Raw genomic sequence first — 25391 nt, forward strand, 5'->3', positions numbered from 1 at the left:
CATTTGACACGGAAGGCGACAACATCTATAATGCGTTTGAGTTCATCAAGCACCATGGCGTTCGAGAGTGTGATTGGCCGTATAAACAGCCTATAATCAATGTAAGCTAGCAATCCAGTACTTAACTTGTAATGCCTTTATCTTTCTTTTCATTTTTTGTTTTTTTTTTATCGGTCATTCGGCTTCTTTTATTATTACCAACAAACAAATTTACAAGAAAGAGTCCAAATACAATAGACACACAAAAGAGATAAGCACCCCACAGTACAGTAAAAAAAGCCCAACAGAAAGCTAAAAGCGGAAAATAAACAAGCAACCAAAAGAACACTAAAACTTGCCGCCGCTGCCGACATCGTCAGAAGGATCCCGACCGCAAAGCTCAAACCCATCGCCATAAACGATACCTAACAGAGACTCCGAAGTGGAGAAATAGAAGACGCCGACATCCTTCAAAGAGCATCATGCAGATCTGCAGTAGAAACCGACAGAAGCTCGTAGGAATTAGTGGCGAAGCCAGGATTTGCCAAGAGGAGGGGTAAAATTCAAAAGAATGCGAGGTTCAATCGAAACAGTTGCTTTCACATTAGAAGGTGTAAAGTTTTGAGTGAATATTCATAGTAGAAAGTAGTTTATCCACCAAAGCGATTATAAACAATAATATCAAAGTCAATGTAAGCAGAAAGTACAACAAATTTAGTTTTCAAAAAAGTAACACAAAAAAAAGTGAAAACAAAATAATTATCAAACAATTTTTTGTTTTTAATATAATAACAGCTACGTTTATAATTAATATGAGTTTTTTTGGTTTTAAGATAAAATAAAATTATTAGGGCGCTAGTTTTATATATAATAGACATGTAGGTGGGATGAGTTTGTGGGGTTTTAGAATTGGAAAAGGAAAACAAACAATCATACAACCCTTCCCCAAAAGATATATAAAAATAATAATAATAATAATAATAAAAACAAACGCAACGTTTTATTAAGGCCAAGCCTTTTAAACGACAATGTGTTAAGCTTTAAAAGAGAAAAAGACAAAGCAAAAGTCTTCTTCTTCGTGAGCTATAGCCACTCACCGTCGACTGTGCATCTAAACCCAGCCAGCAGTACCTGCCCAGATAATCGGGGGTCCTCATCCCTCCAACCTCTCCCCTCAATCTTTGTCATTCCTCTGCAAATCCAACCAAACTATTGCCCTTCTTCTGCAAATTCGACCAAGACAGTGCATCGGTCAAAACCAATTTTTATAGGTGCCATGAATTCCGACGAGAGCGGAGGGGCGGTCGCCACTCCTCGCTGCCACTGGTAGGAACCAACCCACGAGAAACAGTGCCAACGAGTGCACACAGCGGGAAGGAGGTGGTGGGAACACCTGAGCGACAAGAAAACTCGAAGCTCTACGCACCTCCCAAGAAATTGCAAAAAATCGTAGTGTTGAGTAGTTGATGCAGACATTGAAGGAATGATCAACGAAGGACAGAGGCAAATGGAAAGGATTAGGAAGACAGGGTGGGGAATCATGGAGGTGGAGGTGGAGGGAAGGGTAGAGCGGAGTATTCCTTCTTTCCTACCCCTTCCATTCCAAAAAGCTTTAGTATTCTGGATATGTATAACAGCATTACTCCAAATATAAGCCTCCTTTGATACTTGCATAAAAGACCTCCTGACGCGTTACATGAAAACTAAAACAAATAATAACAGAAAAGAAGAAAAAAATTAACATTTGTATTACATAAATAACCAAAGCTATTGCCGTTTATAAATTATTTATTACTGATGTCGAAACAAAGAGCTCTTCCCATTATTTTCATGATTAAGAAAACATTTCAAATTTATATATATACTTACAGAGTGTGGGAGGATACGGCTGTGCGTTGGAGATGTATAACAACCTAGCTTACCTATTTATATTACTTAACCTACCTACTCACTACTCATTCGTAAATAAGAGAGATTTTTCAGTATGATAGGAACGCGGTGCGATACATCAGTGTCATATTACAAGTGGTTGGATACTTAAAAAAAAAATTTCAACCATTTATATTATAACACTTGGTATATTGGATCGTGTTTCTGACACACTTAAAATTTTCTTCGTAAATTACTACCCCAACCACTCAACATAAATATCCAATGTACACCCAACTACTCAACATGAACATCCAATGTACACAATCAGAACACGGTACATCAAGTGTCTTTATACAAGTGGTTGAAATTAGAGCAAATTACACAAAACTATCTCAACTTTGGGTCGAACCACAATCTCGTACCTTATGTTTTAAACATTACAATGTCATACCTTAACTTATGAATTCGTTGCAATCTGAGAAATGGGCACCACTCATGCCACTTCATCATTTAACAGCTAAATTGATAGAAAGATTGAAGAAGGTCTCACATTGCAACGAATTCATAAGTTGAAATATGATATTGCAATGTTTACAAAATGAGATATCAGATTGTGGTTCAACTCAAAGTTGAAGTAGTTTTGTGTAATTTACTAATTTTTTTTTTAATTTTCTAAGCACTTGTATTATAACACTTGTTGTAACCCGTTGTATTCTCAACAAACTGAAAAATTCTTTACGTTAGAGCTCAATTGCTCTACTTACAACTCAATGCCGATGGTTTTAGGTTTTGAGAAGTCTTGTAGAATGCTGGATCATAGAACTTGATGGAGTAGGGGGAGAATATGACGGACGTTGTACTTAGGTAGATGATGTTGCATTTACATTTTCTGAATCTTTTGATATGGTGGTTGTGGTGGAGTATTCCAAATTACATGTATAAATTGGAGGCTAAGAAAAATGTGTAGTTTTACATATCAATACTCGGTGACAATTCCAACAAAGTACAATAGCCAAAGTACAAAAGTAACTTATACGAAATGTTAATGTATTATCGAATTAGAAGTTTTTTTTATTTTTTTTAAATAAACGATATTATTTACAATAATGGATGAGATAATGGGCTAAGTCTTACAATTAGCATCAAATGAGAAGTTTTAAATTCAAATAACGAGTGCAATATCATTTTTTTCGTCAACATTCTTAGTATAAATGTCGTTGTATAAAAAATGAAAAAGAAAGTAAGATGAGCCTCTTTCATGTAATTGGAGGTAAGGATGGGTTCAAAAAATCGAAAAAAAAAAAATCGTACTATTAACTGAACCAGAACCAAAAACCCAAAAATCGAAAAAATCGAACCGAAAAAGGAAAACCAAACAGAACCAAACCTTATTGGTTCGGTTTCTGTTTTTGAAGTTCGGAAATTGAATCCTTTACACTTTATGGATGTATCCCATTATGTTTCTTTTGTAAAACTTTGTAGCCAAATTTGAAACTAAGCCTAAGGCTTTTTCAAAGAGCATATTTGGTACAATTAGAGAGGATATTCCATTGGTTGTAGAAGAAAATTTTAGAAGGCTTTGGAACTTATAAGATCTTTTTTATTTGTTTGCTTTTGGAATGGATACAGTTATAATTTTTCTTTGCAATTGAGGTTGCTGGTAGAATATAATTGGTTTATATGATTTTGTATATGTACAACTATTTTTCCACTTTCTCTATTTTCTTATTATTAGTCTACTCTTCTAAATTTCATATTAAAAATAGATTAATTTTTATAAAATTAAAAAAAAAAAAAACCGAAAACAAGTCGAAACTGAGTAAAAGAAAATCAAACCGAAAAAACCTAAAAAAAATCTAACCAAACCGAACCAAAAATTTCGATTTTGAAAAAAAACCGAAGCGAATGAAACCAAATAATTTGGAGGGACTGATTTCTCTACCCGCTACTGGTAACAGCGAAAGTAAACATTTAGACCTTGAAGCTCGCCAACAATGGCAGAAACGGAGGAACCCGCAATACCCTTTAAGAATCTCAGTAGCAGAGAGTACCAGGGCCACAAGAAGAAAGTTCTCTCCCTCTTCCCCTCTCTCTTTAAATTTCGTAATCCAATCGCAATCTCCACAAAACCTAAATCTCTTGCTTCCGTTTTCAATTTGCTAAATTTGTTCGTTTCTTTGTTGATAAGGTGCATTCTGTGGCTTGGAACTGCACGGGGACGAAGCTTGCGTCGGGTTCTGTTGATCAAACTGCTAGGGTTTGGCACGTTGAGCCCCATGGACATGTAAAGCTCAGCTGTTTCCAGTTAATTTATTCAAATTTCCAATAAATTCATAGGTTTTATCGGAGTTATATTTATGTTTATGTATATCTATTTATATATGTTACAGGGTAAGGCTAAAGATATTGAATTGAAGGGGCACACAGATAGTGTGGATCAGCTGTGTTGGGACCCCAAGCATGCTGATTTAATTGCCACTGCCTCTGGGGACAAGACGGTTCGTCTTTGGGATGCTCGGAGTGAGTCATTACTCTTTCAAGTTTTTATTTTTTTCGTTTTTTAGGTACAAAGATGGGAATTTGATGTTATCTCTATGTGGGTGCTTCAGGTGGAAAATGTGCACAGCTAGCAGAACTTAGTGGGGAGAACATTAACATCACCTATAAACCTGATGGGACGCACATCGCCGTTGGTAATAGGGTAAGTTGAGTTGTTCCAAACCTCGTTCCCCGGGTTTTGTGCAGTTTCTGGTTCAGTAACTTCATTCTGTGGAATTCTGAGTGGTGGGTATCAGTAGCTAATAGCTATTTATTGCTGTTCTTAAGCTGTATTTTTGCCCGTTGTTCAAATGTAGGATGATGAACTAACAATTTTGGATGTTCGGAAATTTAAGCCAATTCACAAGCGAAAGTTCAATTATGAGGTAATTATCAAAAGGGATACTTTTACCCATTCCCCCTTCTATTTCACATTTCGTATATGATGCTTAGCTATATTGTCTCATCAGCATGAGGCTTTTCAAAAAAAACTGTGATGCTTAATGGTGCTTAATCTTGAGAAGTCATTCTATTTCTGTATGATCTTCATATGTAACGTTAGAAACTGACCTTAAGAGCTTATGGTTGTAGAACACAAATCACAAGATCGATTTCTCCACACATTTGATGTTAATCATATCTCCTCTATTTTCATGGTGGTGTTGAAGTCGTAAAATTTATGAAATTCAGAAATTGTCAACCCAAATTCTTTCTTTTTCATTGAACATTGGTGCTTTTCAATTTTTTTCAAAAAATTGACTTTACTATTCTGTATCCACATGATTATGTTTTCAATGATTTTTTGCCAGTAGAGCCACGAACTTAAGTAGTAAGACTGATTCATAGTTGTGAAAACATGTGTAACTTATCTGTAAACCATTTGTGCGATCCTTCCGCCTATTGCTTCATCCTAGTACAAGGGATACCTCCTAATCCCGTTTATAGCATCTGTCTCTGCACCTTAAATACTTATTGGACAGTCTTCTAAGTTTCCAGGTTAATGAAATTGCTTGGAGCACAACAAGTGAAATTTTCTTCTTGACGACTGGAAACGGTGAGAAAAACTGTCTTTAAGTAATCTCCTTTCTTTCTATATGTTGGAACTTGGAATGGATATTTTATTATATATTCTTTTGCTCAGGTACGGTTGAAGTACTAGCATACCCATCTCTTAAACCAGTCGACACCCTCATGGCTCATACAGCTGGGTGTTATTGCATTGCCATTGACCCACTTGGAAGGTTTGCTACAAAGATGTATTATCTTTTAAATTATTTAAGAGAGAAAAAACGCTTTTTGATGTCATCTGGGCTATTAACTTGCTATATTAGTTGGTGCTGCCTATTTAACTCCACCATCATCGATCCAATCACTATAAAAAAGCGTTGTATGCTCAATTTATTTAGTAATTTTTTTTGTCCAAAATATTCTCTTGGCGCTGTCACAGGAAGACCTGCTTGCCTTGTACTCTTTCTAATGCTCTTTGTACCTTGACAGATATTTTGCTGTTGGGAGTGCTGATTCCTTGGTGAGCCTGTGGGATATATCAGAGATGCTCTGTGTGAAAACATTTCCAAAACTTGAGTAAGTTCAACCATGTGTATTCCTGTACAATTCAATTATATTTCTTCTAACTTTGCAGTTATTGGATAACTAGTTTGTCGGGTAGACATTAATCATAAGCATCTCTAGTCCTTGAACGACCTCTTTTCGTACCTTTCTCAGATCGCCTGTGAGGACAATAAGCTTCAACCACACTGGAGAGTATCTTGCGTCTGCCAGTGAAGACTTATTCATTGATATAGTAAGTGCCTTATGTGGCTTACCACTTCTGGCTTTTATCTTTCCAAGTACCTTCTCCCTGTGGGTGGATGTCTGGTTACAAGGGCTACCGTCTGTTCACTGTACAGTGACTTTGTTTTCTAGCTTATCCCATTTTATCTTTGTTTTTTTAACTAAGATATATGTTCTGTGAAGTACTTTCTTTTATTAAATAATGTAGCTAGGTCATTCCTATGAAATCCATCTTTTATTACGCCGACCTGAAAATAGTAGTAATGATGATATTGCTGCTGTATAAAACAGTCAAATGTGCAAACCGGCCGGACAGTGCATCAAATTCCATGTAGGGCTGCCATGAACAGCGTTGAGTGGAATCCCAAATCCAATCTACTTGCATATGCTGGAGATGACAAGAACAAATACCAAACTGATGAAGGTTTGCCGTTTCTTCTTCCACTAAGCTCATTCATACACGCAAGGCACATTTAACTAATGCGTGCTTGGTTACCTTAATTTGTTGCAGGTGTTTTTAGGATATTTGGCTTCAAAAGTGCAACCTAAGCTTTGCGCTTCTCTTTTGGCTTGTAAATGGAGCAGTCTTGTGCATGTGACGCGACTGTTGTGGTTCTGAACTTACATTACGTCCAAAAGAACGACTATGCTGACAGTTCTATTTTCAAGACAAGGCTCCGTGCGGACTTTCTCAAGTAAATGTATTTGATTCTAAACTTTCATATTGTTGAAAACAAGTATCGCGCGAGATAAATTTACAATTTTATTCTCGATAAAAAGTGCTTGTAGTATGACACAATTGTATTGCTGTATTGAATGAATTATGAGAAGTTAACATTGAATCACGTGTACAAAGAGAGGAGAGTATAATTTCGTATAAGTTCGTTGTTTGAGTGAGTGCAATAGGCTTCAGAAGTAGTGTGGAGATAAAATGTCTGTTTCTGCTCTTTCATCTCGAATGATCTGTAGCCGAAGAGGGAGTATAATTTGGTTGTTCGAATGAGTCTGGCTAGTAATCGGACCAAAGATGCTTCATCCCCCTTTTGGACATTGAAGAGAGGATGATTTTGCAGCAGCAAAACATTTGGAATGCCATTATAGATATCTGATAGGCTTCCCAAGCGTTGAATGAAGACTTCGATCAGATCATCGGTGACTGGTTGACGGAAAAAGTGACGTGCTGAATTCAATTGTGTTCAGCTCCGCTGGTTGTCTGGTTCGAAGGATTGCTTTCTGCAGGCTTCCCAATTGTTGAATAAAGACTCCGATCAGATCACTGGTGAGTGCTTGACGGAAAGAGTTGAGCAATTGCCAGGAGATTGATGGAAGAACCCATCTGAGGTCAGTTGTGTTGATCTCCGCTGGCTGGCTGGTCTGAAGGATCGCTTTCTGCCGCCTGTCTTTCCCTTTCTGCTTCTGCTACATCTTGAATGCTACCATTCTCTGCTTAGCAAACACCTCCAAGCTCACATCTTCAGAATCCGCAGAGCATGAATTTCGAAACAGGAAACATCAAACCTGCAAAGCAAACAAGGCAGATAGTAATGAGATACTGAGAGCACCAAGTCAGTGGCTTCCATTTGATCTCAACGCTCGAGCTCTTCATCCTCTTCCCGATCTGCGGCCCCTTCGACAAATCGAAGCTCGCCCCCTTCATCCTCAGCTCTTGAATAGACCTAGTGAGAGCTCTGTTCTCGCTCTTCGCCCTCTGCAACTGGTTCCACACCTTCCAATACCTCCAAAGATTCACCTGCACCAAAAACACAAACACAAAAGAGGTCGAGAGCGACAAAACGCTGGGAATCCACCATTTATGACAGACGTGGTCTTCGGATTTGTTAACCGAAGAAGTGAACAGGATGGTGGTGAAGAACCCATGAAAGATCAAGAAAAAGCAGCAGAGCTGAAAGATTTCGCGGCGGATGGAGTCCATTCTGGACTCCTTTCCGGCAATGCGCCTGGCGAAAAGGTCTTCTTCCCTTCGCCAGAGCTTGAGGAGCAAGAGATGGCCGGGGGATTCAGAGATTTCCATTAGCGGGTGGTGTTGGTTTGCGGAAATGATGGTCATGGCGGACGAGAGCTTATGCTGATGCTCTTCGTCTACCGGGATTTCGACAATGTGGGCATCTTTCATTCCGGCCATTGGTAAAGAAATGCTTAAAAATGGAAGCTCGAAAGATAAAAAAATGAAATTGCAGAAAAACAAAATGCAGAAGGTGAGATTTTAACAAAGTAATTGAAATTTAGAGAGAGAAAGCTTGAGAATTTGCAGTGAGAGCGAGCGAGTAAGTGAGAGAGATGATTAGTATCGATTGCTTTTGGTGGAGGGAGATGAAGGATTCCGAGGTATTTATATTTGTTGGGAAGAGCCTGAGAGCCATGAGGGTCAGCCGGCAACGGTAACTTTTTCTCCAAACGGTCCCATTTTCTGGCCGTTTATTTTATTCTCTCAACGGTCACATTTTCTCAGTCTCTGATGGGCTTTAGATAGTAGCTTGGGTCTAATATATTGGGTCCATTTGATTGGTAGGAATTAAGAGCATCTCTAAAAGAAGGATGTCAAAATCTTAGGTAGAATGTCATTGTACATATTTAACATCAAAAGTCTCTCAAATCGAAATATTATTTGCTAATTGGATTCGAAGATTTAGTTATTTGATGTCAAATTTATTTTTAATTCATTTTAATAGTGGGTCCCTTGTTCCACTAACATTTCAACAAATAAAAATTTTGTTTCAACATTTTTTTTCATAATTACAATCATTTAAAGTTCTATTTAAATAATAAAATAATATTTGACAATTCGGTTGGAGAACTACAAAATTTGACATAAGGCTTCAAATTGTCACATTAGCCATCAATTGTAATTTGACATTTCCCTTGGAGATGGTCTAAGGCCGAAAAACACATTAGGCATGCGGATCTACCAAGGGTGGGTTGAAGGCGGCCATGGCATATCTGCTACTTGTGGGGGGAAAAATCCAGTAGTGACAGTCAGTGACAGAACCAGAATTTGAGAACAGTGGGGTCATAATTTTGGTCAAAAACGTTTATTAGATAATTGTGTCGATCTCTTAGTGGGTACTTGGCGAGTTATGTCGTGTTTTGTCGATTTCTACCAAAATGTGTCGAGTGAGGCAATTTATCAAACACTTGGTATAGACATAGAGTAGCACACAAGAAATAGTAAAAATGACAAAACAAAGAAACAAGAATACTATAATAACTATACATAGGGTTGCACAAAAGAAGTAGCACGTTGTAATTTAGTGTTTTTGACTCTTTTTTATTTTATTTTAGTTTGATGCAGTTGTGTAATTTGACTCTTATAATTTGACATTTCCTTTGGAGATGGTCTAAGGCCGAAAAGCACATTAGGCACGCGGATCTACCAAGGGTGGGTTGAAGGCGGCCATGACATATCTGCTACTTGTGGGGGGAAAAATCCAGTAGTGACAGTCAATGACAGAACCAGAATTTGAGAATAGTGGGGTCATAATTTTGGTCAAAAACGTTTATTAGATAATTGTGTCGATCTCTTAGTGGGTACTTGGCGAGTTATGTCGTATTTTGTCGATTTCTACCGAAGTGTGTCGAGTGAGGCAATTTATCGAACACTTGTTATAGACATAGAGTCGCACACAAGAAATAGTAAAAATGACAAAACAAAGAAACAAGAATACTATAATAACTATACATAGGGTTGCACAAAAGAAGTAGCACGTTGTAATTTAGTGTTTTTGACTCTTTTTTTTTTATTTTAGTTTGATGCAGTTGTGTATATTAGTCGTATACAAATATTATATAAATATACATTGGGGCTATGAAGTCATTGTGAACATAAGCAGCCAATGACCTTATGTTGGCTCTGCTACTGATGGCAGTGGGTGATTTCTTTGGCGGGTTTAATGGTTCACAAATCTATTGATAAATTAAATCCAGGCCGTTATTTTTATTACCTTGAGCGTGGCTTGCAATTTGGCCATTGAAATCCATCGTCCATTTAGTCAGCTAAACACACTTTATTATGCCAAGAGCATTTTTGCTTGCATCATACGAACAACAGAAGAAAACATTTTTGCCCAACACTCTTAAGCGGTACAAAAATTACTACCATACTATCCGTCATCCAATGAGTTTAAATATTAAAATTGGGTACCAAAGTCCGCATTTACTGATAGAAGTGCCTTAGTATGAAATGAGGTTTTCCCTGATTTCATTCAGGACGTCCTCTTTTAAGACGTTGTATTTGATTTGAATGTTAATTTCATCAATTTAATTTAATTTATTTTTAAATTTCGTGTAACAGCTAGATCAGGTCATAATCATCATCACTCAATTGTAGTGCACAAAATTATTCTCAACAAAAAGACTAATTGCCCCCCAAAAAAACAAAAAAGATGAAAACTTATTGAGCAAGCATATGTGAGATGACGTTTATACAGTCCACGTCACTTCTTTTAAAGACTGTGAGCAAGAATATTCTCAATAAGAAAAAATTGCCCCAATAGATTAAAAGGAAAACTAATAAAAAAAAGTTTGAAAATTTTGAGTTTTAACGATAAGAACAAAATAAAGGGTAAAGTGAATAGTATCAAGATTGACTATTTAGTATAAAAATATGGTTTTTCGTTAAAGTGAACAATACCGGAGCTTTCGTTAAAGTTCCCTATATTAAAAGGATAAAAACTTGTTGAGCAAACATATGCGATACTTTTACAAATCAATATCATCTCTTTTTAACTATTGATTTCCATGAGTCCTAGGGCTCGTTAGAAAATGATTTAAAATAATTGAAAGCGTTTTTAATGAAAATGTTTTTAAATCAATCTTTAATAAAAATTCAAGTGATCTTGGAAAATACTTAAGTGCTTATTGTAAGGAGCATATATATGGTACTTTTTTTTTTTGAAAAAAAAAAAAAAACCCCTTAAAGGCTTTTGGTGCCAAAATCAATTTCATCAAATGCACTTTTAATCTTTTTAAAAGTATTTTGAAACGAGCCGCTAATTATTTGAATCAAAATGAACCGTTCAATATGCCCAATGATCAAAAATTGAGTCATAAAATGTCTCAAAAGTCGGAAATTAGAATATTACCTTTCTTCCATCTATCCACGGTCCATTATTTTATATTTTAAATATAATTGTTTCTTTTAAAATTATTCCAAAAAAGTGAATATTCTATCATATATGGTTGGAATATTGAGTAATGTAATAACTATTAATGGAAAATATACCATTGTTCGTATTCCATTGGAGATTTAGGTTTCCCTTTTAGAAAACACAAATCTTGTCCAAAGTTTAAAATAAAATATTTGTGCGTTCGGATGGGACTCAAGGATGAGATTTAGGTACAGAAACCTCATGAAGCAAAGGTTTTTTTTTTCTTCACTAAAATGGTCTTCGTGATTGGTAACTCTTTACTTTGATATCCGAAAAATCGATTGAATTAGTTTTTAATTTGTCCACCATCGATTATTTAGTAATTTTATTAAAAATTTCTATTAAATAAGGAGAAAAAGACAAAAATATCCTTAATTTTTGTCAAATCATTTCAGACCATTGTTGATTAAATTAAGGTACTTTTATCATTTTGGTCATTGTTTACCAGAATTTTTTTTATAAAATTACCAAAATGATAAAATTAAGAGTTATGTTAATCTCAACAATATAAAACGATGAGTGGAAAATATTTACAAAGCACGTAAGTGAACAAAAAAACCAGTCCCCGGTAGCCAGTCAGTCACCCCCCTCCTTCATCTTTCACACAAGCCAGAAAGAAAACCCCAATCCGTCTCCCTCAACTCTCTCTCTCAATTTCCCAACTTTCTTGTTCAGAAAGGCAGGCTGAACCCAAAGTCTTCGAATGCTTTCACTATAAATCCCCACAAACTCACTCTCAAATCCATTCCCTTTCTCTTCTGGATCACCAATTCACAGAGCAAATCCTGCAAACTATGCATCTCTACAATGCATGGCTGCCGCCTCCGGTGGCCGAGGAGTCGAAGAAGGAGAAGGAGTCCTTCTCTTGGGTCGTCTCCTCCGTCAAGAACTCGTACAAACACGACGATCCTGAATCCGTCTATGCCACTCTCAAATGGGTTTCTGTTATCGACCTGTGAGCTCACCCAATTCACTATCTTTCCTCTCCATTTTTGTTCAAATTATTGGGTTTCTAAATATTTTGTTATTTTGGAATTGGGTTTGTGTTAAATTCTGCTATTCGAACTGGGGTTTTGTTAAATTTGAAATCCGAATTACTTGTGTTCATCATTTAAATAATATACTCGAGCTTTGGAAGCAATGAATGTGTTAGTGTTGCTGCACTTAAACCATATCGAAGTTGGATGTGTAATTTGTGATGCAGTTTCCTCAAGGCGAAAAGTGAAGTATCCTTGGAAGATGTAACTGTTCTTGTTGAATTTGGATTGGAATTGTTTTATGTATCGCAAAATAAGCTTTATGCCCAGGTAATACTTTGCATAGCTGATTTTTCCTTTAATTCATTTTTCGATGACATGCTTGTCGCCAGTATTTCTTAAATGTGGGTTCGATTTGTATTGATAGGTTAGATGGGGAAACATCCTAGTCAAACTACTCAATAAGCATCGAAAGAAGTTGTCTTTGAAATTAAAATGGCGGCCTTTGTACGAAACATTGATCCATACACATTTCACTAGGTGAGTCTTATATATTCACCTTCAAACGTACTGCCTTTTTCTTTCATAGCTAATTAATTTATTGCTTGTTCTGTAGTCATAAGTAAATTTATTATAGCTGCAAAGGGGTGCAACCTCGGTACATAGAAATATTTAAGATATGACCATCTTTTTCTAGACAGAACAAATTTATGTACATAAGTTCACGATTCCTTGTGAATGCAATCGAACTATGGATTTGAAAGAAAAGGTGTTCTTAAATAATGAAGCCAATGACTTGAAGGAAGATGATAACCAATCTGACTTCACATGCTTAATCTTATGCGTTGTTTAACCTGGATATGGCTTTAATGAAGCTGTATAGTTCATATTATTGTTTCTTTTGAAATATTTGGCTTGATTACTAACTTCTCAATTAAATTGGTATAGCATAGATAGCTTTTGAAGAACTTCATATATTGATACATTTTACAGGAATACAGGTCCAGAAGGCTGGAGATTGAGACAACGACATTTTGAGGCTACTACTTCTCTTGTTCGGTCTTGCCGGAAGTTCTTCCCACCAGGTTCTGCCTTTGAGATATGGTCCGAGTTTAGGTAAGTACTTTGAGGCCCTTTTCCCTTGTGGGACTGGGGTGCATGATTTCTAGGATGTTTGACACTGTTGATATTTCATCAGTCAAAAGGATTAAAATACTGTACCGCATGATCCAAGTCACATTTGCATTTATTTTTTTCAGTTTCTTTTTTGTTTCTGTTTTCATTTATATAGATAGATACACACGCGTGTGCACATTCACTTTTAAATAGAACCGCATGATAGGTGATTACAATTGTTCCATTCATTCCCTCATTGTTGTTTCTATTTGTTTAATGAAACAAATTGTGCAGATCTTTATTGGAAAATCCCTGGCATAATTCATCCTTCGAGGGTTCTGGGTTTGTTAGACTGTTTCTTCCTACAAACTTGGACAACCAGGACTTCTTTTCGCAGTAAGGAGCACATGTATCTCATATTCTTGTTCCTTTATTGTTTTCAACATGATTGTCATGGAAGTCACCTTGTATTCTTGGTTTTACAGCGATTGGATTAAAGAGTTTTTCCACCTCTGGGACTCGATACCCAATTGCCAATTTTGGAACAGTCAATGGGCAGCTGTTATAGCTCGTGTTGTAAAGAACTACAAGTTGATTGATTGGGAGTGTTACCTGCCTGCACTTTTCACGAGATACTTAAATATGTTTGAGGTGAGTGAGTAAGCCCATCAAGGCAACTTTGAATTTGTGTAGAGTTAGGTTACTTGCATTTTCCTTGATGTTTGAATTTTGTTGCTGAACATGATTTGCTATTTTCCAAAGCTTGTTGTAATCGAAATACAACTAAATCTTGACCGATGTATGCTATACTATTATTGATAATTATACTGTGACTTGGCTTGTAATGGTAGTAAACTTGTTATAAGTGTATTGAATATAATAAAAGTTTCAATGTTTTTATCTTTTATGTTAAGGTTCCTGTGGCAAATGGAAGTGGATCATATCCATTTTCTGTGGATGTTCCAAGATACACAAGATTCTTGTTCTCCAATAAGACAGTTACCCCAGCAAAGGCCATCGCAAAGACCATTGTGAGTTTATAATTTATGTGCCATGCGCAACATTTTGCATTGTAAATGATTTTTGTCTCTATATAAATGCTTCCTTGATAGTAGAGTGAGAGATATTATGACTGAAATTGCAGGTCTATTTGCTAAGGCCTGGTAGCTCAGCACAGGAGCATTTTGAAAAATTGGTCAACCTCTTAGAACAGTTTGTATACTCAAATACTCAGTTTTAATTCTCTTTTTCTCTGTTATGTTGTTTAATAGCATGTCGCTTGTTCTGAGCATCTGTTATTGAGTTTTTACTGGTGTTCGTTTTTGTAGATATTACCACCCTTCTAATGGTGGTCGCTGGACTTATGCATTAGAACGCTTTTTGCTCTATTTGGTAATTTCATTCCGGAAACGCTTACAGCATGAACAACTGTAAGAATCTGTCTACATGATATGACATATTTTCTTTGTATGCTTGGGCCTATTTTGTCCTCTTTCCACTAAATTACTCTTATTACAGGAGCATTGATAAAGATAGACAGGATGAACAGTACCTAGGAAGATCAGAAAGGAATTTCTTTGTCAGGGTGGTGCTTAAGTTAATTGATCGTGGTCAATATAGCAAGAATGAACATCTTTCTGAAACAGTTGCTGCTGCAACATCGATTTTGTCTTATGTGGAGCCTACTTTGGTCCTTCCTTTTGTCGCATCTCGCTTCCAAATGGCCTTGGAGACGGTCAGTCATATTGATTTTTTTTGTCTTTATTCTAGAACTACTGAATACAGGCAATTTGTGGCTTTAGAATAGAATTTTAGGGAATATTTCTGCTGGAAAAGTTTATTGGAAAGAATTTTCTTTGGAATTTATTTTCTTCTTTCTGGTAAGTGTTGGGAAAACTATTTCTAGAAAATGTTTTCTTGATTGTCCTTTATGAAGGCTTCTACTCAACTTAGAGGCTTACAAAACATAGTGTTCTTTTCTATAACTGCATGCACTTTATAGGATATAATAGGAAATGTGTGCTCCTGTAAATGGTGTTCTTTCATTGAATTAACTTCTCCTTTACCAACTTTTTTTGTCTAGTCAGATGACTGCCACCCACCAGTTGCAGATTGCAGTGACGTCGGTAGCATTTGTTGGGCGTTCATTGTTCCTCACGTCCCTATCAGATTCTGCAGTAAAATCAGTTGATCCTGGTAATGGTGATGAATTCATTGAGCTTTTGATGGTTTCACTATCTAATGCATTACTTGGTATGGATGCCAATGATCCTCCTAAAACCTTGGCAACAATGCAATTAATTGGCTCTATATTTTCCAATGTAAGCACTCAATCCCCTAACAAACATTGATAATATGCCTGTAGGTTGTGCATAAACAGTCTTACTAATTCACTTATGTCGCAGATGTCTTCATTGGATGATAATATTGATGAGCTATCTGTCATGCCAATGATTCGGTTTTCTGAATGGTTAGATGAGTTCTTGTGTCGCCTATTTTCCTTACTCTTACACCTGGAACCAAGCAGTGTTACGTAAGTAATGTATTCTCTGTTGCTTCACTTGTATAGTTTATTACTTATTTATAGTCAGAGTAATTGGTTACTGATGCTGCAGGAATGAAGGCCTACATTCATCGGCAGCGTCAGGAACTTTTCTAGTTGAGGATGGTCCTTACTACTATTGCATGCTTGAAATCTTGCTCGGGAGACTTTCACAACCTCTCTATAATCAGGTTTCTCTGGTTTTGACATAATAATCAATGTGTTTTAATGGTTAACTTTTCGTCACGACATGTTGTAAACTCTCCTCAAATCACTGGCAGGCTTTGAAGAAGATCTCCAAGTTTGTGAAGACAAATATTCTTCCAGGGGCAATTGCAGAGGTTGGACTGCTTTGTTGCGCATGTGTTCATTCCAACCCAGAAGAAGCAGTTACTCAACTTGTCAAGCCAATTTTATTGTCTGTTATTTCTTCTTTGGAAGGAACACCAGCTACAGGATTTGGAGGTAGAGGAATATGTGGCGCTTCTGTTTCAACTAAGGTACTTTCTGTTGTGAATGGTTTAAGCTGTATGCTTCTGTGCTTCTAGGTTTTTATTATGAATTATTTTCATTCCAGGTTAAGCCAACAATTTCTCCAGCTCTTGAAACAGCAATCGACTATCAATTAAAAGTATTATCAGTTGCCATAAGTTATGGAGGTCCTGCACTTCTGCGCTACAAGGATCACTTCAAAGAGGCTATACTTTCAGCTTTTGAGTCCCCTTCTTGGAAGGTCTTGTAACTTTGATGGCTATTGTTCCTCACGATCAGCAGTTTCTTCCTTTACATTTGTCTCAAAATGTGATGCTCTCTGGCATTGTTCAATGATCTGAATGATTTTTATTTTATTTTTTGACAGGTCAATGGAGCTGGTGATCATCTTCTTCGATCTCTCCTTGGAAGCCTGGTTCTTTATTATCCTATTGATCAGTACAAGTATATTAACTTTTCTTGCTAGCTTCATATTTCTCTGTGAATATACACTTGAAATCTGTCTGACAAAGGAAAAAAAATAAAATATTTATTTTTCTTCTAGGTGTGTTTTGCATCATCCAAATGCTGCTGCATTAGAGGAATGGATCAACACCAAAGATTATTCCAATGATAAACCATTGGCGGCCCCCAAGTGGCATATCCCAAGTGTCGAAGAAGTTGAATCTGCAAATGAACTTTTGGACTGTCATTTTCGGATGGCTTTGGATGATCTTTCGAGAATATGTGAAACTAAAATCCACTCAGATCCAGGTAATTTGTTTTTATGGTGTTATTCCTTGGGAAGATATAGTACTGAAGGGAGATATTGTTATCAGGAGTGAGATCTAGTGTATGTAGTAATCAAACTGATATGCAACGATGTATGGCCTGCACATATACTTCTATGTGAGTGCCTTTTGATATGCATGGAAGTGAAGCTGTATTGTCTAATACATGCCATTTTCAACCCAGGAGATGAGAAAGAGCACTTGAAAGTGACTCTTCTGCGTATAGATTCTTCATTGCAAGGTGTTTTGTCTTGCCTGCCTGACTTCGCCCCATCCTCAAGGAATGGGACCCTTGAACATCCAAATCATGCTGCTTTTCTAATAGCCGGAGCAACAGGTTCAACTGTTGGTACCACTAAATTGCGAGAAAAAGCTGCTGACATTATACATGCAGCCTGCAAGTAATGTCTACATTGGAATGTTCCTGTGGATATCATCCATTTCTTCTGTGCAGATTGATTTACTGAATCTTTTTATTTTTTATTTATCTCTGTGCATTGTGCAGATACATACTAGAGAAGAAATCAGATGATAGCATCCTGTTGATACTCATTATTCGTATTATGGATGCTTTAGGAAACTATGGTAATCGACATTGACTCTAGACAATACTCATCCCGACCCCTTCTTTTGGGGTATGCTCTTTCTCATCATCAATTTCTTTACCTTATATGCAGGAAGTTTGGAGTATGATGAGTGGTCAAATCACCGGCAGGCATGGAAACTAGAATCTGCTGCCATTGTAGAACCTTCAGTAAACTTTATAAATTCTGCTCATTCGAAGGGGAAGAGAAGGTTAGAGTTTTGCTGGATCTTATTATCCAAAAAGAATCTCCTTTTTGTCACATTGAATATTCATATCTATCTCAGAATTTGACCCTGATTATGTTTTCTGTGCCAGGCCGCGGTGGGCACTCATTGACAAGGCATTTATGCACAGTACATGGAGATCATCACAATCATCTTATCATATATACCGTACTAATGGGAATTTTGGTCCACCAGACCATGTGAATCTTTTGGTGGATAATCTTCTCAATCTCTCATTGCATAACTATGAAACTGTTCGTTTGTGAGTCTCTAATCTTCTTGTCCTTACTTTATAATGAAGCCGTAGCAAATAAACTGTTCACTCAAAATGCACATCAGGTTATCCATATAGGGAATTGTTATTAGCGCTCCAAAAATCTCATTCTACACTCCAAACTTACTATATTAGGAAAGAAAAATACACTTGTGAGGAGTGTAGAATGAGATTTTTGGAGTACCAATAACACTTCCCATCCGTATATAGTTTCTTAAGAAAATGGACCCTACCATGTCTGCATCTGTATCTGATATTGAATCAGCGTACTTATATGGAATGAAATTGATGTGATCACATGTCAACTTTTGTCTTGGTTTGTTTGCAAGTGGAGAATAAGTATTCCCTTTTCTTTTGCTTCATTGTTATCTTGTTTTAGTTTTACCACTTATTCAAACTGGTAAATTTTACCTCTTGTTCCTTGATTCTTTATGGCACTGACTTTTTTCAATGATTCTTAGTGGTTTCCAATGTTGCAATTCCGCGTTACCATATCTTATTTAAAAATTTTACATGGTGTCCAGACTTTTTATTCAATGATTCTTAGTGGTTTCCAATGTCGCAATTCTGCGTTACCATATCTTATTTAAAAATTTTACATGGTGTCCAGACTTGCTGGGAAATCTCTTTTAAAGATGATAAAGAGATGGCCATCTATGATTTCAAAGTGCGTCCTTTCTCTAACAGAGAACTTACGGAATCCCAAGTCACCAGAATATATGGTGCTAGGTTCATGTGCAGTCCTTGCCTCACAGACAGTTCTCAAGCATTTGACAATGGTAGTCGTTCAACACAAATTGCTCCAACTGATTTTGGAAAATGAGATTTTCTGATATGTTTCTGTCATTCCAGGACCCAAAGGCGTTCTCTTCGTGCATTCTTGGAATTCTTTCAAGGTAATGCTAATTTTCATATATGTAGCAATATCTGTTGCGAGCTGGGTTTGGCATTCCTCTTTATGAAGTTATAGACTGAATTCTGATGTGTCTTTCTTCTTCTTGAAGCTCTCATCATGAATCACTGAAATCCCAGAAAGCAATCAATGAGGTAAAAGTTGATAAAGCTATTCATGTGATTTTCATGTTGTCTGAAATAATCTTTGTGCTTGTCATAAACAAAATAAATTTTGTGCTAGCAGCTTTTTGTCAAATACAACATTCACTTTGCTGGAGTATCTAGAAGCATTTTCAGGGCATCAGGCAATAATACAGAAGCACCAGATTTTGCAGATTTGGTTTCTCAGATCACTTCTATGAGTTTTGATTCTACTGGCTTGCATTGGAGGTAAGTAACTAAATATATTGTACCTTTTCTTTTAGGTTGGAAAAACTATTTTGACTTTCTCCTATTATAATCTTTGAAGTTTCTGGTGCATCCCTTGAACGCTAAAACTGTGAAAGTATACCTGAGCGGTTGGTGTTTTGTGAAGATTTCTCTTTGAAGCGAACTTTACATATCTTGAAGCTTTAAATGCGTAGGCATTGAAATCCATAAGGTTAATTGTTAAAATCTTTTTCTTTATATTTTTTCAGGTACAATCTGATGGCTAATAGGGTTCTACTCTTGTTGGCAATGTCATCTAGGAATGACCCAACTTCCTCCTCAAAAATTTTGAGTGAAACTGCCGGTGGGTTCATGATTTTATTGACTCATGGGTTGACCCTTTTCTTTTTTGCACTAATCTTGTTTGTCAGGTTACCTTTTTTTAGTGAAATTCTAAATTCTTTATATTTGCCTTTCCAGGTCACTTCTTAAAGAATTTAAAAAGTCAGCTTCCTCAGACAAGGATACTTGCAATTTCTGCACTAAATACACTGTTAAAAGAATCACCTTATAAACTATCTGCTGGGGAACAGACTCTCCCCTCTGGGAATGTGCAAGGAAGTAGAAAGTCATCCCTTGAAGGAGAATTAACCCAAATATTTCAGGAAGATGGTTTTTTCAATGAGACCTTGAACAGTCTTTCTCATGTTCATATTGTTACTGATACTGAAAGCGCATCTTCCAGAGGCAATCATGGAAGTTCTTTTCAGAGCCTCGCAGACAAATCAATCACCCGATTTTATTTTGATTTTTCTGCTTCATGGCCACGCACTCCTACTTGGATCTCTTTATTAGGGAGTGACACATTTTACTCGAACTTTGCTAGAATTTTCAAGCGGCTAATACAGGAATGTGGCATGCCTGTTCTATTGGCACTTAAAAGCTCATTAGAGGAGTTTGCAAATGCCAAGGAGAGGTCTAAGCAGTGTGTTGCTGCTGAAGCATTGGCTGGAATATTGCATTCTGATGTTGACGGTATTTTAGTAGCATGGGATACTTGGATTTTGGCCCAGTTGCAGAATATAATCTTATCACAATCGGTAGAGTCAATACCTGAGTGGGCAGCCTGTATACGTTACGCTGTTACTGGGAAAGGGAAGCATGGAACAAGAGTTCCTCTTTTGAGGCAACCAGTATTGGATTGTTTGGCCACACCTTTACCTGGAACTGTAACCACTACTGTAGTTGCCAAGCGCTATGCTTTTCTTTCAGCTGCACTTATAGAATTATCTCCACAGACAATGCCATCAACTGAAGTACAGCTCCATCATAGACTTCTGGAAGAGCTGCTTGGTAGCATGTGCCATTCATCTGCCCAAGTAAGCCTTTTCACTCTGTACATGCCTTTTACTGTTTTTATTGGGTAGTGCTATCCACACACCCATTTTTACTTCTCAATTCTCATGCACCCTCTCAATTTTCGACTGTATGATTGAATGAATTGAAGAAGATCAATGGCCCAAAATTAACAAGGGTGTGGGAGGTAACAATGGGTGTGTGAATAGAACTATCCTTTTTATTTTGCAGAACAGATGGATAAAATAGATATTATGGGAGAACTTAACAGTGCTTTTCTCATAAGAAATTATTGGTTAGGTAGTCTTCAGATGCTTTCTCATAAGAAATTACGGGCTAGGATGGTGATACTTCAAAAGATTGATTAAATTTACTTTTAATCACTCATTCGTTTTAGAATGGCACTATCACACGACTTCTGTTTATAAATGCATCATTCTCTCGTCTTGTCCAATTAGATACATGAACGTAAGAGATTCTGACATTGTGATGAAGATTAGTGATCGTTGTAGGAGGTTGTATAAATACCATGTTACTCATTTATCTAAACTATTGCAAAATGATCTCTCTTGTGTGTCATTATTGTCCTAATAACTTTTGTTTTTGATCTCGTAATATAACATCATTATTTGAAAGAAGGAAACAACCTTTATTTTCTCTCTCTATCCCTGTTATGCATTTTCATTGGGATTTCAAACCTTATCATTTATTTTAAATATAAGTAATGAGGAATATTTTCTGTGGGACAGGTAAGAGAAGCTTTAGGTGTTACTCTTTCAGTGGTGTGCTCTAACATCCAGCTTTATGAGTCATTTAATCATGAGCATTCACTTGAGGGCGAAAAAAGAGATGTTGCCAACAAATTTGATGGGAAAAGTTGGGTTCAGTTTCTGAAAGAGCGAGCATCTGAAGTGCTGATGAGTATTCAGAATACTTCCCAGTCTGACAGTTTGGATACCGCAACAAATATTAGTTCTGAGAATGGGAATTCAAATGGTGATTCACAGGATGATGTCAAGTGGATGGAGACGGTACTATTTGTTTACATTATATTTGTTAGTATCTTTTTATTCTTGTAAAGTTTTGGACTGATCGATTTGTAATTTTCATATTTTGTGAAGCTTTTCCATTTTATCATCTCATCTTTGAAGTCTGGCCGAGTTTCATATCTTCTGGATGTAATTGTGGGACTTCTTTCTCCTGTTATATCCTTACAGGTATGTGAAATTGAAGTTCTCTTTTGAGGAGGGGTTTGATATTGCAATTTGTAACAATCTACTGGATGGTTCTATTTTAATGTAATGGCGCTAGAAATTATCTTTATATCTGAATAATGATTTTGGTGTTTTTCTTTTTCCAAAGGAAACTTCAAGTAAAGATCTGTCAACCTTAGCAAAAGCAGCTTTTGAATTGCTGAAGTGGAGAATTTTCTGGGGACCTCATCTCCAGGAGGCTGTATCTGTGATTCTTTCTTCTGCCAATGACTCTAACTGGCGAATCAGATCTGCAACACTCACATATCTGCGAACTTTTATGTATAGGTATATTACATGTTTTACATCTCCTGTTCTGTTACGAGCCTCTGGTTTCAGTCTGCAGAACATATGATATTGATTCTAGCATGTAGACTAAGAAAGTACTATTATTATTTGTATTTTCTTAAACAACAGGCACACTTTTGTCCTCTCAAGTGCGGAGAAGCAGCAAATTTGGAGAACTGTTGAAAATCTACTTTTAGACAACCAAGTTGAGGCAAGTTTCTGGTTCAAGATAATAACATAGTTCATTATTCGATGACTTAATGTTTCCTTTCATTTGAACATTTTCTTTCGTATATAGAATGTAGATCTATCAACACACATACTTTAAAGCTTCTGATCTGGAAAGCAGAGGAAAACTGAATTTAGGTGTTTCTTAAGGATGGTCATTAAACATTGATGCACTGATATTTTGAGAGTCTCACTCTTTTGGGTATTAGATTTTCAACGTGAGGTAGATTTTATATTTTTAACTTATAATTTATATCTCAGGTAAGAGAGCATGCTGCTGCAGTTTTAGCAGGCCTAATGAAGGGTGGGGATGAAGATCTTGCTAAAGACTTTCGCGATAAAGCTTATACCAAAGCTACTACTCTTCAGAGGAAGAGAAAGCAGAGGTACTCCCCTTGCTTTTGTTCTCTTTGGTTATACAATGTCCTTTCTTTAAAAGGATTCGAATATGTGTATTGTTTATCCATGTTCCACATTCACTCGTTCATTCCTACAATTTGCTGGTCTCGCATCAAGTTTTTGTTGTTTTTCTGGAAACAAAACGTCTTCATGGGTTGAAAATGATTTAGACAAGGAAATTTTCTTTGCACTGCAAAGTAGCTTCCCACATTCCAGCATACACTTTTACATCAGCAGCCTAAGAAGCTACTTTTGATGTGCAATAGCATGTTAGAAGCTCTTTTGAAGTCAAATATGCACATCATATTTTTAATATACAATACTACACGTATTCATTGATAAATGTTATGCTGTCATACATACTTGAGGCAATTTTATGTTTTTTATGTCCAGAACCGCAACTAAGCATCTCATATATGATTTCAGAATTTATATTAATCCTGAACTCATATGCTTTTATTGTTTATGAATGCAGAACGTTGAGCTCGAGCCAGTCCATAGCTTCTATTCACGGTGCTGTACTTGCTTTGGTGGCTTCTGTGTTGTCAGCCCCTTATGATATGCCCAGGTACGTCATGTCCGATATAGGCAACTGATCTTGTAATTATTCACGGTTGCTCAAACAATCGCACTAATAGGTTGGGTTTTAGCAGCGTTAACTATGACAAGCTCAAATGTATTTAAGAACACCGACCCCTTTCCTTCTTGTCAAGTATGACAAGCTCAAATTTATTCATGTTGGCATGTTGTAGTGGAGGAAGTGAGCATTTCATGACTTCTTTGATCTTAATTATCCCGGGAGATGAATGTTTGAATGTCTCATCTCACACCAATTTCCAATTTCCATTGTTTTCTCAGTTGGTTGCCGGAACATGTCACTTTACTCGCTCGTTTTAGTGGAGAGCCATCGCCGGTGAAATCTACGGTTACAAAAGCAGTTGCAGAGTTTCGACGTACCCATGCTGATACATGGAATATTCAGAAAGATTCATTTACTGAAGAGCAACTTGAGGTGTGTGTGCTGGCCAATCTAAACCTTACATTCAAATATTTATTCATCAGTTCGGGTTTTCTAACTTTCTTCAATTCATATATGCAGGTTCTGGCTGATACGTCGTCTTCATCGTCGTATTTTGCATGATTCACCATGTAATTCATAGGAAAGAGAAACCATATAGTTGTACAGCAATTGATTGAAAGTAAGCAAACATAGGGATTCGACGTAAAAACGGAGTGGTAGCTGTCGACTACCTGACGCCCTCTCTCCTTCTTTATCCGGGCTTAGTACTGGCAGTAGTGAACTATAATTTTTTTTTATAATTTCTTTTACCATAAATTCTATATAATAAGCCTTGTATTATCATTGTTTATCACTGCCGGAGAAATTTAATTCAGTTTATCTTTAGAGACCATCGGAATTAGAGACCATCGGAATCATCAGGTCATCAAATTGTAAATCCGACGGGATGATATCTGAGTTGTATTATTTTTGCTCCGTTTTACAATTCCCACCTTCGGATTCCTCTCCATTTTCTTCCTCAAGCTGGAAAAGGGTTTGTGGGTGTTGGAGAAAATTTTGATTGTAACAGGAACACGGATGGTATACCACGTGTTTTTATGCGAGTGGTGGGAAATTTTACTTTTTAAGTTATTAACTTTTTAACACACATATCCCATCATTTGTATAGTAACAAGTGATGTACCATCTCGTGTATTGGTTACATTGAAAAATCTCTCGTAGGTGTCGGGGTCTATCTCCATGTCCGATAGCTTCTTTTTCACGTCTTGTTGGTGCGACCAGGCAATCAACCGCACTATCTGTTCCGTTCATGGAAAATGATTAGTGAAGTTAGACAAGATTATCGAAAAACTAGGCTGTCGCCCTCGATCTTCTTTTCCTTCTTTTCGTCAGCGTCTTCAACCGCCTCTTCCTCTTCCTTGTTTATCCCTCATGTTCGACTTCAAACCTCCTCCTCAAAGGTATTCTTCTCAAATCCAGAGTGAGATTAACTGATGAACGCGGAGTGCTTAATCAATCCATGAGACGTAGCTCTTCTTCCTTCAGGTGAAGAACACTGACCGTATCGGCGACAAGATAAGCAGAGTAGAACCCGACACCAAACCCAATCAAAAATACCCAATCGCATTGTGCACAGGGGTTTAGGGGGAGATGCAGCTAGGGTTTGGAGAAGCAGGTCGAAGAGGAGGCCGTCGCAGAAACGAAGAGGAGGATGTGAGAAGCAGCTATAAGGACTCAAGGGTCCTTAAAAGCACT

The 25391-nt window shown here is 36.9% G+C and overlaps 3 protein-coding genes across 4 annotated transcripts; 2 read left to right on the forward strand and 1 right to left on the reverse strand.

The window, feature by feature from the left end:
* The first annotated feature begins 3704 nt into the window (after positions 1–3704).
* LOC137741946 (THO complex subunit 3) lies at positions 3705–7038 on the forward strand. 2 transcript variants are annotated; one of them, XM_068481649.1, is made up of 11 exons: positions 3705–3920; positions 4040–4135; positions 4242–4371; positions 4461–4552; positions 4707–4775; positions 5386–5443; positions 5531–5630; positions 5887–5973; positions 6115–6193; positions 6475–6607; positions 6695–7038. In XM_068481649.1, the coding sequence occupies exons 1-11, from the start codon at positions 3846–3848 to the stop codon at positions 6730–6732; spliced, it is 957 nt and encodes a 318-aa protein (XP_068337750.1). In that variant the 5' UTR covers positions 3705–3845; the 3' UTR covers positions 6733–7038. The 2 variants fall into 2 exon arrangements, with proteins under 2 accessions (XP_068337750.1, XP_068337751.1); XM_068481650.1 differs by having other exon boundaries at positions 5386–5442; positions 5536–5630.
* Positions 6931–8699, reverse strand: LOC137741947 (uncharacterized). The gene has a single exon (XM_068481651.1). It carries the CDS (start codon positions 8324–8326, stop codon positions 7658–7660), a length of 669 nt encoding a protein of 222 aa, XP_068337752.1. The 5' UTR covers positions 8327–8699; the 3' UTR covers positions 6931–7657.
* A 3260-nt stretch (positions 8700–11959) lies between these two features.
* LOC137741655 (proteasome activator subunit 4-like) lies at positions 11960–24525 on the forward strand. Its single transcript, XM_068481349.1, has 35 exons — positions 11960–12303; positions 12553–12655; positions 12753–12865; positions 13319–13441; positions 13736–13837; positions 13927–14092; positions 14356–14472; positions 14586–14653; positions 14770–14871; positions 14960–15176; positions 15529–15762; positions 15847–15974; positions 16057–16174; positions 16265–16483; positions 16561–16716; positions 16843–16919; positions 17020–17228; positions 17430–17646; positions 17751–17830; positions 17923–18040; positions 18147–18317; positions 18940–19108; positions 19182–19225; positions 19334–19376; positions 19468–19613; positions 19862–19956; positions 20073–20971; positions 21698–21979; positions 22070–22165; positions 22311–22489; positions 22619–22700; positions 22979–23103; positions 23592–23684; positions 23975–24128; positions 24216–24525. Exons 1-35 carry the CDS (start codon positions 12143–12145, stop codon positions 24255–24257), a joined length of 5448 nt encoding a protein of 1815 aa, XP_068337450.1. The 5' UTR covers positions 11960–12142; the 3' UTR covers positions 24258–24525.
* The last annotated feature ends 866 nt before the right edge of the window (positions 24526–25391 follow it).

The sequence above is a fragment of the Pyrus communis genome, chromosome 8 (assembly GCF_963583255.1).
Source record: "Pyrus communis chromosome 8, drPyrComm1.1, whole genome shotgun sequence".
Taxonomy (NCBI): domain Eukaryota; kingdom Viridiplantae; phylum Streptophyta; class Magnoliopsida; order Rosales; family Rosaceae; genus Pyrus; species Pyrus communis.

Bases quoted from the DNA above. Each gene is read 5' to 3' on its own strand.
- LOC137741946 (XM_068481649.1), top strand. From the start codon at position 3,846: ATGGCAGAAACGGAGGAACCCGCAATACCCTTTAAGAATCTCAGTAGC. The intron at 5,631-5,886 runs GTTTGCTACAAA...GTACCTTGACAG, and splicing joins GCCATTGACCCACTTGGAAG to ATATTTTGCTGTTGGGAGTG. The intron at 6,194-6,474 runs GTAAGTGCCTTA...TGTATAAAACAG, and splicing joins AAGACTTATTCATTGATATA to TCAAATGTGCAAACCGGCCG.
- LOC137741947 (XM_068481651.1), bottom strand. From the start codon at position 8,326: ATGGCCGGAATGAAAGATGCCCACATTGTCGAAATCCCGGTAGACGAA.
- LOC137741655 (XM_068481349.1), top strand. From the start codon at position 12,143: ATGCATCTCTACAATGCATGGCTGCCGCCTCCGGTGGCCGAGGAGTCG. The intron at 14,093-14,355 runs GTGAGTGAGTAA...TTTTATGTTAAG, and splicing joins GATACTTAAATATGTTTGAG to GTTCCTGTGGCAAATGGAAG. The intron at 18,318-18,939 runs GTGAGTCTCTAA...CATGGTGTCCAG, and splicing joins AACTATGAAACTGTTCGTTT to ACTTGCTGGGAAATCTCTTT.